Source organism: Chlamydotis macqueenii, chromosome 2 (genome assembly GCF_036417535.1).
Source record: "Chlamydotis macqueenii isolate bChlMac1 chromosome 2, bChlMac1.mat, whole genome shotgun sequence".
In the NCBI taxonomy this organism is placed as follows: Eukaryota; Metazoa; Chordata; class Aves; order Otidiformes; family Otididae; genus Chlamydotis; species Chlamydotis macqueenii.
In genome coordinates this window covers 37,814,047-37,828,604 of record NC_141557.1, presented here as the reverse complement: position 1 = coordinate 37,828,604, position 14,558 = coordinate 37,814,047, and the positions used below count along the sequence as shown (strand labels likewise).

At 39.2% G+C, this 14,558-nt stretch overlaps 1 protein-coding gene across 1 annotated transcript in view; it reads right to left on the bottom strand.

Annotated features, from left to right (window-relative positions):
* Positions 1-2,126: 2,126 nt before the first annotated feature.
* PLCL2 (phospholipase C like 2) overlaps positions 2,127-14,558 on the bottom strand; it is a 107,478-nt gene continuing 95,046 nt past the window's right edge. Inside the window, exons 6-7 of the mRNA XM_086742632.1 lie at positions 12,561-12,670; positions 2,127-3,389 (exon numbers count right to left, since the gene is read on the bottom strand). Coding sequence (XP_086598758.1) covers positions 3,210-3,389; positions 12,561-12,670 — 290 coding nt within the window. The 3' untranslated portion in view covers positions 2,127-3,209. The remainder of the gene's footprint in view (positions 3,390-12,560; positions 12,671-14,558) is intronic.

The following is a 14,558-nucleotide window of genomic DNA, read 5'->3' as shown; positions in this document are numbered from 1 at the left end:
CACTACAGAAATCCTTCATCTGTGATATAAATTATGTCATTCTGTAAATGCTGTGCAAACAGTGGTGGGCCAGGACTGCTAACGGAGCTTTACTAGCTTTCAGGCCTCTCTGAAGAACAATGCTAACAGTACTAAGATTTTTACACAGTCTATACCTTTCCATTAGGACTAAAAGTTGGAACTAGAATTCCAATAGCCTACGTTTTTGTCATAGTTCAGCCCCGATCGCTGACTACGATAGGGGACCAGAGAGAGAGACCAGACTATGCAGTCTCTCTCTCACTCCCCCACCCTCTGATAGAATAGGGAGAGATAATATAAGAAAAAAGACTTGAGGTTTGAGATAAGGACAAGGCGAAAGTCTTAAAGTTACCATTATAGGCAAAATAGGGAAAACCATTTATTACTAAAATCAAAGCAGGATAATGAGACAGAGAACAAGATAACCTCCCCCCAGCCCTCCCTCTTCCCAGGCTTAACATTCTCTACTACCTTCCCCCACCCCGAGTGGCACAGGGGGGGAAGAGGGAATGGGGGGTTACAGTCAGTTTATCACACGTTGTTCTATGCTGCTGCTTCATTGTCGGGGAAGAACTCCTCACGTTCCTCCTCTGCTCCATCGTGGGGTCCCTCCCACGGGCCACAGTCCTTCGTGAAACTGCTCCGGCGTGGGTCATCTCTTCCACGGGGTGCAGTCCCTCCAGAACAGCTGCCCCAGCGGGCCCTCCACGGGCCACAGCCTCCTTCAGGCCTCCACCTCCCCCGGTGTGGGGTCCTTCACGGGCTGCAGGTGGATCTCTGCTCCTCCATGGACCTCCATGGGCTGCAGGGGGACAACCTGCTCCACCATGGTCGTCACCACAGGCTGCAGGGGAATCTTGGCCAGGAGCCGCATTACTCCTCCCCCTCCTTCTTCACTGATCTTGGTGTCTGCAGCCATTATGATCACCAAGAATTCTTCACAACCGGCTCAGGCAGATGCCTCTCAGGTTCTCTTCACATCTCATCTCTCCGCTTCTTGCAGCCAGGCTGGGCTGAGTTGGGCCCAGTCGGCTGCCCGACGGGAGGCTAGAGGGTGAGGCCTGCAAGGCCCACAAGGCTCGCGCCTCCCCCTCTCTGCCCCTGCTCAGCTTCTTCACATCTTCTCTTCTTTTTTTTTTTTTTTCTGTTATTCCCCTTCTTAAATACGTTATTGCAGAGGTGTTATCACGGAACATTCTGCTACCAACTGGCTCGGCCTTGGCCAGCAGCGGGTCCGCCCGAGGCCCGGCTGAATCCACTGGACAAAGGGGAGCAACTTCTAGCAGCTTCTTCCAGAAGCTACCACTGTAGGGCCCCCCTCACTAAACAAAACCAGAACAGTTTTGGATTTTCTGATAAAGTGAAACTGACCTTGTATATTTATGCCCCGTCTGAATCTTGATGTAATGAAGTTATTTTGCTGTAGATAAATCAGATTTAGATGTGACAGATTTGGCCCTGGAAGACTAATTTCATACTGGCTCAGAGCACAGTTAGCAACAGTGGATTTCATGTTGCTTCCCGTCAACTTCAGGTGCAATCAGAAGACTTCTCGCTGCCAGCATAGAGAAGGACTGTCTAAAAAGCAATGCTTGCAGGTGTTTACTACAGGTTAAATGTTTCATTTTGTACAACACAGAACAGAACTCGCTCCTGGCAAGATCATAATATTGAGGCATACAATCTGTTGCTAGACACTAGAAGAGCTTAGCACCTTCTAAAACTGCTCCTAACTCATGCAGTTTGACATTTAAAAGTGCAGGCTCAAGATGAGACATTGACTATGCAAATTGTTTTCATCTTTCCCCTCCTCTTTAATTTTATATGACTAGAAAATGAATTTAAGTCTCTAATAATTCAGATTAAGTGCAAGTATACCCATGATCTTGGTCAGAGCTCCACTGACTTTTATAGGACATTAAATACATGTAGATGCTCATTACAATCTGAATCCAGAAACAGCATCATGAATTGTTTAAAAAATAGAAAATCAGTGTAGAATGCATGTGTTGAAGACCTCTAATCAAAACAATGCTTTTCAACAGACACCACTATCTTCCCCTTTTTTCCCACAACTGAACAAAAACTGCATTTTGATCTCCATAGGATTTTGCTCGTTTTTCTTCAAATTTATTAGCTTCTGTAATTATATAGTCCATTTTATTGTTAAATCAGAAACAGTAAGAGAACACTCTAGGTTGGTATAGTCATTTTACAATGAGCGTATCAGCTACAATACCTTTACCTAATGTTGTCAGAAAACCAAAAAAGAACCATAACAGCATTTTTTTTTTTTTTTGACAAACCTGCTTATTGAGATATCATCTATTCTGTAAGGAAGAAAATACTTTAAAAATAAAAAAGTTAAAATTCAGTTAAAAGCTTTACTTGTCTGGGAGCAATCTCATAAAACTCTTTAATATGAGCACTTCACTTCACAAAATGAAAAACTATTTACAACATTTTGCTTGCAGTTTGGTCACATTATCTACACACAATTGCAGAAGATCTTAGGCAAAATAGGTATGTATCTTCTTCTGACATAGGCTATCAGATTGATTGCACATTTTCCTTTTACATAATGGCTCTCCTATAGTGCACTGTAGTCAGTGATTACTGTCTAATTACATTCTCATTTTAACTTATGGCTCGACAATAAAATCAATACCACTTCAAACCCAAATATCTGAGCGGCTGAATTACATATAGTGTGAAACACGTGGATTCTACCTCTTTGGACCTGATTTTCAAAAGAATAATTCACCTCACTAGCACAATTAACAAATTGTGCAAAGAAATAAAGGACCTGTGTATCTAATGAGTTTGAAAATCAAGGCATCTCATCAAATTCTCTCAAGTGATTTCGCTCTAGTCAGAGGTCATTTTAAAAATGTTGATTTCCCTATGGCACTATAAATGAACTTTTCAGCACGCTATTACTGAATTACAGTATCTTTTACATATATACTATATTTCGGCCAAAATGTAATTTCCATGTTACACAATATCATTGCCTTCACAAGCAGAGTTGCTACATACATTCACAGTTTCAATAGATTGTAATTAGCTTCTCCAGTTGTGCTTTAAAACTTCCACGTATTTCCCAACAGTAAGTGCAAAGCAAATGTCCTATGCAGCTACAATTGGTCACAGAGTTATAAACTCCATAATTAGAGAAGAGCGGTCTCTCATTCTCCGTTTTCATCACCTGCTTTTTCAGGTATGACCTCCAGACTTCGACGGGGCTTTGAGATTTCTGCATTTTCAGTGCCTGGCTTATTGAGTCTACACGAAAGAGTGGCATAATGGATTTGTTTCAGATTCTCCAGTGCTTCATTTTTAGCATATTTTAGAAGATCAGCTTGTCCCTGTAAGAAAAAAAATGCAGTTAGGATGCACAGCTGATAATAAAATTCTCTCTTTTTTTTCTTCTTCTGTTTGTTTCAGAGTAATGGTACAGTTGCCCTGCTGAAAAAAAACAAACCCAAAACCCCAAAATATACCTCAGAATTGGATTACTTCAGGTTAGTAAGAACCAAACTCTTTGCTTTCTCTGGAGCCAAACAGTTGCACAAACAAAAGGATAAGGATCATTTCTACCTAACAGCTTTCAGGAAAGTAATCTGTGCTCTATTTTTAATCCATGGGGACTATAAATGTTTCTGCATACAAAAAATTGTGAAGGCTGATTTTACTACTTCAGGGAGCGATTAAACTGTTTTGGGTTTTGGTTCTTAGAGATTTTTTTTTTCTAGCAATGTGATTCATTCAAAAGCAGCATGGCAAAGGAACAATGATTGTCAAAGTATGAAATATGAAAATACAGGTTGGCAAGCAACACATAAAAAGGACAGGGATGACAAAGACTTCACAGGGTTGTTTGCAGTTTAGCACTATCACTATCTTGCTCTTCACAGTAATTAAGTTTTAAGCAAAGTTGTAAGAGAAAATCTCCCAGACTTAGGTGATTTGGCCCTGTCCTGTTGTATTAGCTACTCCATCTCTTTGTATTGATTAAAGTCCCCTAACCGCAACAGCTTTCATTAGCAAACTATGGACTGCCTTTCCTGCAGCCCTTACCTGCCTACCCTGCCCATACGCAGCGAATGAGCAAGGCTGTAGCACACAGTGAGCAGGCGTGTCTTACTGCTGGACACAGGAAAGTTCACAAACACGTGCAGAAAGTCAGCAAGGGCCAAAGCGATTGTGCTGTGCCTGCACTCCTGAAGGAAAACTGCCCCACAGCTTACAGAAAAGCAAATGATGCTTCAAAAACATCATATCTGAAAACAACGTTATTTCCAGCTGAAGGAGAGAAAAACACACAAACAAATAAACAAAAAACTCCCGGGTACTGTAGTTGCTTGGGACTGTCAATTCCTATAATGTCTAATAAGGTACGAACACCGAGTGCACATTTTCCTATAACAGGTACTCAGGTCTGTCCTGTGTAAATTCTGACTCCTGATAGACCCTTCCTCTTGAAGAGATGCTAATGTTGCTTCTAGAGACTTAACAGCTATGTTGCCTCTCCTCCTCTGCCAAATAAGGCTGAAATCCAACCTTACTTCATGATTTAAAATACAGAGGAGAGGTAGAACAGCAGTCAGGCAAAAACGTGCGCACTCACAGTGTGGTACTTCTGCCTTTCTCCTTTAGCAACTCAGAACGTAAACACTATCCTATGAAGTAAGCAGATTTATGCATTTGAGGCACACAAATTGAAAACAAATATTGCTTTCTTCAAAGAAATAATGTCACCCCTCCCTTTATCCAAGACTACAATAGCCAGAGTGGTTTTTTTTCTGATTACCAGACAGGAAAAAATCTAGCAGTCACCAATCATAGCTCAAGCTTCAGTAGTACTTTCTTCTACAGAAAACCAGGGCTACTTTTTTTAAAAAATCATATACTTTTTTCCAAACTGACAAACAACTAAAAGTTAATTTAAAACACTCCAGCAGACTAAATGAGTCATATCTGGAGTGCATCTGTTTCTAGCCCAAGTTCCATTTTACATGGATTAGTAGAACATAGTCCTGGAACTTTAATCAAGTTGTTTATTATAGGCAAAGCTGCTAGCAACAGTCTAATAATAGTTGCCCGAAATTTCTCATTTAAAAAAAACCTGCTTTCAGTTGTTTATATGCTTGCCGAACTTTAAGTACTTAAGTTGGTACTTTCTATGCAGGATTTTTGCCATGGGCAGATGTTATTATTATTACTGTTCAATATTATTCTTTAACCTCATCCATATGATTCATTCGGTTCCGAGAATAAAGACAGCAAAATGCTGTCTGATTTTTTTTAAATAATCTTCCATTCTTCCCTCCCCACTCTCACTTGGGGTAGGGACTTGCAATTCAAATGACCCAGAGAAGTGGATCCAAGTTATGAGCTTTTAATAAACAAAAATCAGACTTCGAACGTGGTTACTACAATCACTCAGGATTTCATTCTCGATCATTCTTCATCTCTTGACAGCTCCAGCATGTGGCAAGGCAACACATATTCCATTCCCACTCAATAAAAAATATGCGTTAGAAGGAAAAGTTAGGTTTTTCCTGTATGGCTTCTCCAGCTTGTCTTACCATCAACATTTAGTTGCCAATGCAGGCAGGCCAAAAGCCACACTGGAGGAGGGGAAGGAGGGGAAGGAAGAGCCTGGGATAGGGACTCTGGCAAGAAGGCAGATGGAGAAAAGGAGGAGGCAAGAGCAATCGCTGGGATCGACCTGGCAAGAAGTCTAGGACTGCAGATAGGGAAGCTGGAGTGTATTAGGCAAAGCAGAAACTAGATCTTACTGAACTCGGAGATCGTGAACTAATGAAAAACGAATGAGGTGCAGCAATGCTGAATTTGGACCAGATAGGTGATGGGAGAAAGGGAGGATTGAGGCAACAACTGGGATTGGAATATACAAAGAAAATGGATCCATTTACCCACCATGTTGAAAGAAGCCTGAAAATGAGAGGCAAGTAGAAGGACTAACAACTCAAAAAGAGTCAGAGGGCTTGGTAATGAGACTGAAAGCTGGTGAGACAGAAAAATAAAAAAAAAACCCAACCAAAAACGCAGAGCAAGGAGAAGAGACTGCAGAATACAGTGAAAAGAGGTAAGGTGAGGAGAAGACTAAAATTAAGACTCATCAGGAAGAATCTCTGGTGGTGGTGAAGAGGGGTCAATATCAACTGGAAAGCAACTGAAAAAACTGCCAGAAGAGAAAATTAGGCACCAAGTGGGAACAGAATACTCGGAGGAGAGAGGGGAAGGAAGACATGAGGTTTTAGTGGGAATGGCTGGATTTTCAGCAGAGAACTGGGAGTGTCTGGACAAGTATGAACAGGGAAGATGAACTCTGTAGACAAGAGCAGATCTGCGATAATGGGCTGGATTACTGCAGACAACAGAGGTTCAGACTAAGCACATTTGGCCAAGTGGGATCAAATTTAGACAAGGGTGAAATAGAAAAATGAATCTGTACATTAGGCACTCTGTTCTCCAACACCTGGAATAAAGCAATTGATTTCTGAATGCCACTGAACTCAGAAAAATGTTTGTGAAACCAACTGTGTTGTCATTATCTCCTAGCATGTCTTGATCCAAAGACAGAACAAGAGCCAGCCACTGCTACCAAACATGGCAACTTTTGGAAAGAGCCTAGCTCTGTTGATGTACCATCAGGAAGCTACATGCTGGTGAAAAAAAAAAAGCAGCATGTATCTTAAAAATTCAAGTTGTAGTCACGGTGAACACTGTTGAACAGTGATATAACACAACTGAAAGGTGGAAGAGTAAAAAAGTCATCCAGATCTGAAAAAACTGCCCCCACACACTCAATTAAAAGAACTCAAAAACCTTCCTCCTAGATAAATATCAAATGTCTCTTGTCAAAGGACTCTCAAGATTCAGTTTCAATTCTTTATGTTCTACGCATTCTGTAGCTGCATGAGATCCCATGCCATTAATTCAATAAGTAAATTAATAGTACAGTCAGTAGACTACAAGCTGAAACACAAGAATCTCTCACATCTATGGGCTCCTCAGAGGCCTTTCACCTTCTTACCAGCCCCAAATAGCCATACGCTACTTGCTCTTAAAATGCATACTGTAAAGCCAATACAAGAAACTGATCAATGGCTCAAAACCTAGTCAAGCAGATTTATCACAAGGAAGCACAAAAAAAACCCAACATTCAAAGAGACAAAGCTGGTCCACAGAGACAACTCAATGCTGGAATCTGGAGTGGCTGCAGAACTGAACCCATATGATTTTTCTTACTATATGGTAAGGCTGGCTCTGCCAGCCTTTCACCTCAGGTAAGCATAAATGAATTCAGTCCTTTAGTGTTCACTGGGAAAAACACCACAAAACTCAAATTTACTCCTAGGACTGTGGTTAACAAGCAGTTTGTGATAATTCCCATCTAGGAACAGGACTGATACAGGCCTTGCACATCGCAAGTGCGAAGCACTGTCCCCACAGCAGCAGATGGCAATCCCTGCTCCCTTTCCTTCACCGTGGTTAAAATTCACTAACAGAACTGAGCACCATGTAACTTTAATACCTATTTCACATATTGATGTTTACAAGCTTCAGCAAATGAATCAAGCATCAAGCTGTTTTGTAGGCAGACATGAAAAAGACCTTTAAGAGCATCAAAGAACAAAATTTATATTCATTGATAAGCTTTTAATAAACAACGATAAAGGATGTGAATTAATGTGGAAGCCCAATTCAATATCCTCATACCTCTCTGTCCCAATATGCCTGTATCAACTACTCTGTTTTGTTTTTTTTTTTAAATCAACATTAAAAATCTTCTGCTGGTTTTGAAGCTTTTGGCTAAGAGGCAGTGTTTTTATATCATAGCTCCTGAAAGGTAATTAAAAACAAAACAAAAATGGTGCCTACCAGTTCTCATACCTATGAAATGAAATATCATTTCAGAGTCAATCAGATACAGCATCAACTAGAATGTCTCAGCACAGTCAGCTTTATAATCTAGTATGTGTTCACTCACCATTTTTGGTTAACAAGTTCTTCAGTGAGTGTGTGAACATGACAGTAAAATCGTAGAGAGATTGTAAATAACTGCATGAGCACTCTTTTGGCCCCAAAACCCCAAGAAACTGTATCAGTAATGACTGGGCTTTAGCTCAGGTTCTGGGACCCAAAGCTCGTAACAGGAAAAGTAAGAAGCTAGTATCCCTTTCTCAAAGAGCTTCTCTGAGCAGTGGCTGCTAAGCACAACGGGACATACTGCAGCGCTCCATGCCCAGCTGACGTGCTCCGAGTACATTTACAGAATCAGAACATAAAATACGTAACTTCTTAACTTCTAAATATGGGTTTAATTAGGAGCCAAAATCTCATCAGTCTAGCAACATCAAGAGACTAGTAGTTTTAGACACTTAAACGTAACCAGATTGTGGGAGGTTTTCTGAGTAGCTACAGGATGAGGCAGCAGCTTTATGAATGCACCATGGCGACAACAGTTCCAACTGAATCCACTTGTAGATTGGTAACTTTTTTTTTAAAATATGTATTTCAGAAGTTGCACCCCATTAGTGCCTTCAGTGTTCAATTTATAAACACATTTATAAAAATAATGTAGGTGCAGAACACCTGCATTACAGAGATAACAGATGCCATGAACCACATGCCTTGGGATTTCTTTCAAGACAAAGTAATTCATGTTGTCTAATATGACATGTCTAAAAACTCACAGGTGACAATCAGCATCAAACAAATGCTGGAGTTAGAAGTCCCACCTTCATTTTGAGTACTTCCAGTGAACTCTCCCTACACTCTTTGTTGCAAAGACTAATTTAAAGATGCTATTATGCTCTTCCTATGGGCTTCTCAAATTTGGAGCCTATATAGGTTTTTTCCAAAGTCCTGCTAGGCGAGAAAAGTCCGTAAACTGTTACATTAGGTTGTTTGTAGGAGTCTGCTCCAACTCAGGAAACTCCTACAAACGACCCTGTTCTCCAGGGTCTGGAGAACAAGTCTTACGAGGAACAGCTGAGGGAACTGGGGTTGTTTAACCTGGAGAAGAGGAGGCTGAGGGGAAACCTCATTGCTCCCTACAACTACCTGAAAGGAGGTTGCAGGGAGGCGGGTGTTGGTCTCTTCTCCCAAGTAACTAGTGATAGGATGAGAGGAAATGGTCTCAAGTTGCAGCAGGGGAGGTTTAGATTGGATATTAGGAAAAATTTCTTTACTGAAAGAGTGGTCAGGCACTGGAACAGGCTGCTCAAGGAAGTGGTGGAGTCACCATCCCTGGAGGTGTTAAAAAAATGGTAGACGTGACACTCTGGGACATGGTTTAGTAGGCATGGTAGTGCTGGGTTGATGGTTGGACTTGATGATCTTAGAGGTCTTTTTCAACTTTAATGATTCTATGATTCTATAACAGCACTTAGAGTGATATTCTTTCTTGAACTGAATACTCTTTCTGGCAGGAAATGTGATTATCTATGTTTAGAAAATATGAGTGCTATCAGTCTGAGTAACAACAATAAATAAATGGCTAGCAAATGATCTTGCAAACTGCCTATCTGAAAGAGAGGTATATTCTAACACTGTACAATCTCTAAATCTCTCAGATAGGGAACAAAGTTCACTAAAGCGGACTAAATTTACTCTAAGTGATGTTCTGAAGTTAAATAAATATCTCTATGCACATGTACCGCGTGCCTAAGAACTGGAATGCACGCATATACACATACACAAATTGAACAGAGATAAAGCTGAATTCAAACATACTATACCAGTAATAGATTTGGCCACATGGTTTCAAACTAGGAAAAATAAAATCCTTTAAAATAATAATTGTAATGCTTTACGCGCGCACACACACAGATACTTAATAGCTACATCAGATGTACTAAACAGTTCCTGTAGAATTAAGCTGTCCATTTTTTTTTATCAAACTTTCCATTGCATCAACTGTAGTCAAAATGTCCCAACTGAAAAAAAAAAAAAAATCAATATGTACCTTGAGGGTAAAATGCAGCTTAATCAGTTTGGAAAATACATTAGCCACACCATGTGAGCATTCTGTGGTTCCTCTGCGACGGAGCTGAGGATGGCGCTCACACAGAATTATTTAGTAATGCTGATCAGAGGCACACAGCAATTCCTAAATCATAGCCAAGAGACTATGTAAAATACTTCTCCTAATTACAAGAAGAATATAAAGTTAAATCCATCAAAGCATGGTACTGCCTTCGCTGTGTTGGTTGCTCAACTGTCTTGCTTGTTGAACAGCAAAATTTGTGGCCACTAAATAGACAGGGTTTTCTTTTTGTGCCATTCAAGAGGGAAGCTAACTTGACATACGCAGAGAATTCAATGCAAAAATTCTTAAAGTGGCTCAGATTGTCACTCTCCTGATCCATTTTTACTCTAAAAATTGTAGGCATTCACTTTCCATCCCTGTCCTTGTGTACTTTTTAGAGAACTGGAAAAATGGAAATGGAAAAACATGATGTTAGATTGAAATTATGATTGTAGGTCTTTTTCTCCAGAAAAGAAGAGTAGTGTCTTAGAAAATAGTAAACTTTTTTTGCTTAATTATGTAATGCAAGACAAGTTATGGTTACAGCCTACAGTTAAGAGTCTGGAGTGAAAAAGCTCAATGTGTTTTACTTCAAACAAATCACAACTTCTAACTTCCTGGATGTCCAAATGTGAATAACAATACATAGTAGATGTCTATGTGGACATAGATATGTGATATTTGTAAATCACTTTTAAGATGTAACAACATATAACAACTTTCTGTAGTAACATCTCTTGTAAAAGTTTCCACAACAGGCTGATTAGACATCCCACCATTTTTTTTTATAAAGTATTAAGTATGGGAAAAATTGTACCTTCCTACAGAAAGACCTTAATCTGTGAGTAGGAAAAAAACCCAAGTCAAAGTTGAAGAGATTTTCTCAACAATCTCTTCAAAAGGAAGGCCTTCTAACTTCATAACTATGTTAATCCTAAGGATATGCACAGAAGCCCTTTAGTGCTCTGAAGAGCCAGGTCTACCATGTGCGTTCTCCAATTCCTGGCTTACGCAGAAATCACGACTTCACATCTCAGTTGCTTGTCAACTGCAAATCTCCCCCCCACCAACCCTTATGTTCTGAGTGTAAAGCAGAGATGAAGCAAAGGTATCGCTGTTTCAGGCAGAATTAAATAGATTTGCCATCTAGTTAGTATCTGATACCTTTGATGGAAAAGTAAAGAAAGGATAAGAATTTACTTCCTGGACATTTGCCCAAAGCCACAGAACTCACCCCCCTCCTCTCTATCCCCTAGGTACCACAGGAATGGTACTTGACACATCCCATACACTGTCTTCAGGAAACTCCACTCTAATAAAGGAGAAGTCCTGTTCTTTTACCTACAAGGAGAACCTCCATGCATATTTTTAGAATGTATTAACTGTACACACTGTAGCAAATTTCACCTCTTTTTGATTCTCCTCTGCATTGGATTTGTGCAGTGTAACACAAGAAGGAATGGAGCATGAAGCAACACCATGAAAAGCTTAACATATGAAACCAATAAGGAAAGCTGGAGAAATACATGTGTATCACTGCTTTTCTGTAGTCGCTCACTGTAAGAAGAGGCAATAGGGAATTCTATTTTCAGTAAGAACTAAAAATAAAAAAGCATGTGGGAGAAAAATATTTCCTTTATAATTAAAACAGACTTTATAGTTTAATGTAGTGATGAAATATTTGATTGAGTGGGAGAGAAGAACTCATTAGTGGATGTAAACACAAAACTTGTATAATTTGGGCTAAAAGGATAGTGTCAAGGGAATAAATTAAGGGAGGCAGTTTTGCTATCTCTATAAATTTTTATATACTCTGCTGAGATAAAAGACCAGCAATAAGAAACCTGAACTGTTTCACATCCTAGTTTCCTGAGGGTCTCTGGCTGAAAGCTTTTTTATACTTCATCATTTACTGTTCTGTCAAAACGTAAGCAAATGTACTTAACAAGATGCAAAGAGAATCTCCAGCTCATATACACTCAACTTACTTCAGCTTGGATTACTAATATAATTTGTATGTATCATTGATCAGCATTCATCACTGACTGCAGCAGCAACAGCTTCCCCTTTGTTTTTCAATAACTGCATTAACCTTAACACTCCTGCTCCCTTTCAAATCACAGAGTTTAAACAGCAGCAGAGCTTCCTCCCAGCCTGAGCTGCTTCACAGGAATCAATACTCATTGTTTCACCCATGTATTCAAGATTACAGTGGATCCCGTTAACATTAAAAGGTTGTAAAAAGAAAATGTCAGACAAACCAAATGAAACAACGCCCCCAACAATAGAAAAGAAGGAAAAAAAATCACACTGAGAGTCTGCTGTGTTTTCAACTTACATAAACTAAACTGAATATGGTGATAAATACGAATAAATCTAATTGAACTGTGACACAGAATAATGAGCAGTAACAATATTGGAATGTCAGCTGGAATGGAAAAATACAGTAATTAACCAAAGGAAGACACATTACCTTTAAAATTGTAATGTTCCATGTAAAACTTTCTACTGATTTTTGCAGTTTTCTTTCTTTTAAGCCTTCTCTTGCTCCTATATTGTGCAGGTTTTCATGAAACTCCATTGCTGTGGAGAATAAAAGAGGGAGGAATGTAGTATCCATTTTAATGCATTTTTGTGATCACAGAGATAGTGATTTGAAATGCATAAGGCAAAAGGACAGTGAAAAAGCTTCAGAAATTTTATTCGTCAAGCACATCTGATCTAGTAATGTGCAACATTATACAACATGCCAATATACACAGATCTCTCTAAGCCAAAATCCACACTGAAGTACCTGTTGGGTCACTGCCATACAAAGAAGGAGCCAAGCAAATACTTACTACACAAAAATATTCTTTAAGTACAACTGAATGTTTGACTATATGTAAAAGCCTTTTTGTGAGTTGCTGTAGAATAGAAACAGTAATTTAATGAAATATTTTATTCTAGTAAATTTATTTTGTGCCTTGCTCTTTTATGCACTAAATTTACATCACAGTTGTTCAGCTAACAGCTTACATGCTGGGGCCAGACACCTTACCCTGGAGGAGAAAAGCAGTAACCGTGAAGGAGGAGAGCCAAGGGAGCCACCAAGGACATTTTACCACACCCACATGAACTACTGTGTCCACAAAACCTGTTATCTGACAAACTCCAAACCAAAAAATTTTTGGCAAAATTCAGAGTAGCTTGATGTAAGCATTGAGTAGAGTGACCAGAGCTTTAGTTTTAACCCAGCACCCTGCACATATATTAGAAAAATAATTTGCTTTCCATGCTGCTGTTACAAGGCACATAATATTAAATTTGAAACAGTTTCCTTCATACAGGGGAAGTAAAACATCCTTCCACAGGTACACACGGATTACAGCAACTCTCCTATGGAAATCATACATTAAACTGTGCTCTTAGGATCTCCATCAGTAATAACATAAAGGGTATTTTGAGGGCAAAAGTTGGCAAGCGGTTGTGACTTACACCTATGAATGTAAGACCAAGTTATAGCTCAATTACAATTTTGACTATGCTGATTGAGATATTTTATTTGCCCAGTGAGCATATGTGCCTCAAAATTTACATGTAATTAATTATCATGGAATAACCAAATTTGTGTTGGCTGTCAATCCTAAAGTAGACTGACTTTTAAGGGTGTTACAGGTGTTATAGTAACTATTCTTCACATACTCTCTACCCTACACTCACGTCTCATTACAGGAGAGAGATAGGACTGAATGCTTTTATTGTACATTCCCTTACCGTACTCCCATATATGTATACACACATATAGACATATTTAAAATTATTCATAAATTCATTTGAAAGACAAGATTGTTCTTTTTAGCTTTTCTTACTATTTTAAATTTTACTACGTGGAAAATAAATGGCAAATATTTTCCCTGAATGAATCTACTGTATCATTTTTATTTCAAACACTTCTCCATAGATCTGACTCTGCCTCTTTACAGCCTTAAGTAAACTATTCATATTCTATTTCCGCAAAACAGATTTCTAACCAGCTGATAAATTAAAGTTTATTCATCCATCACTGCTTCCAAATATCCATTTCCTGTTCACATCACTCAAAAAAAATCAAAAAGATTATGCACAGATGCACATTTACAACAATAGATTTCCAGAGCCACTATAAAAATACAGATTGTTCTGATCTGTACCATGAATTTTGAGACTACATGGGTAAATTGTCAGAGTTCTGCACTTCAATTCCATCTTTATAAATAATGCCCTTCAAATCCATGGGCACCAGTGATCAATAATAACCTTGAACTGAAGCCACTCAGAGATTAAGAATAACGGCGAGGGCCCGCACGATCAATGTGAAATTCATGCTTTGTAGACTTCTGATTATTCTTATGTATATAAAGTCACTAGTATCTCACATGTGGAGACAGCGGTGACCACATACACTGCCAGCTGGAAGAGCTCTTTTCCAGTTCACCAACTACCAGCTGTG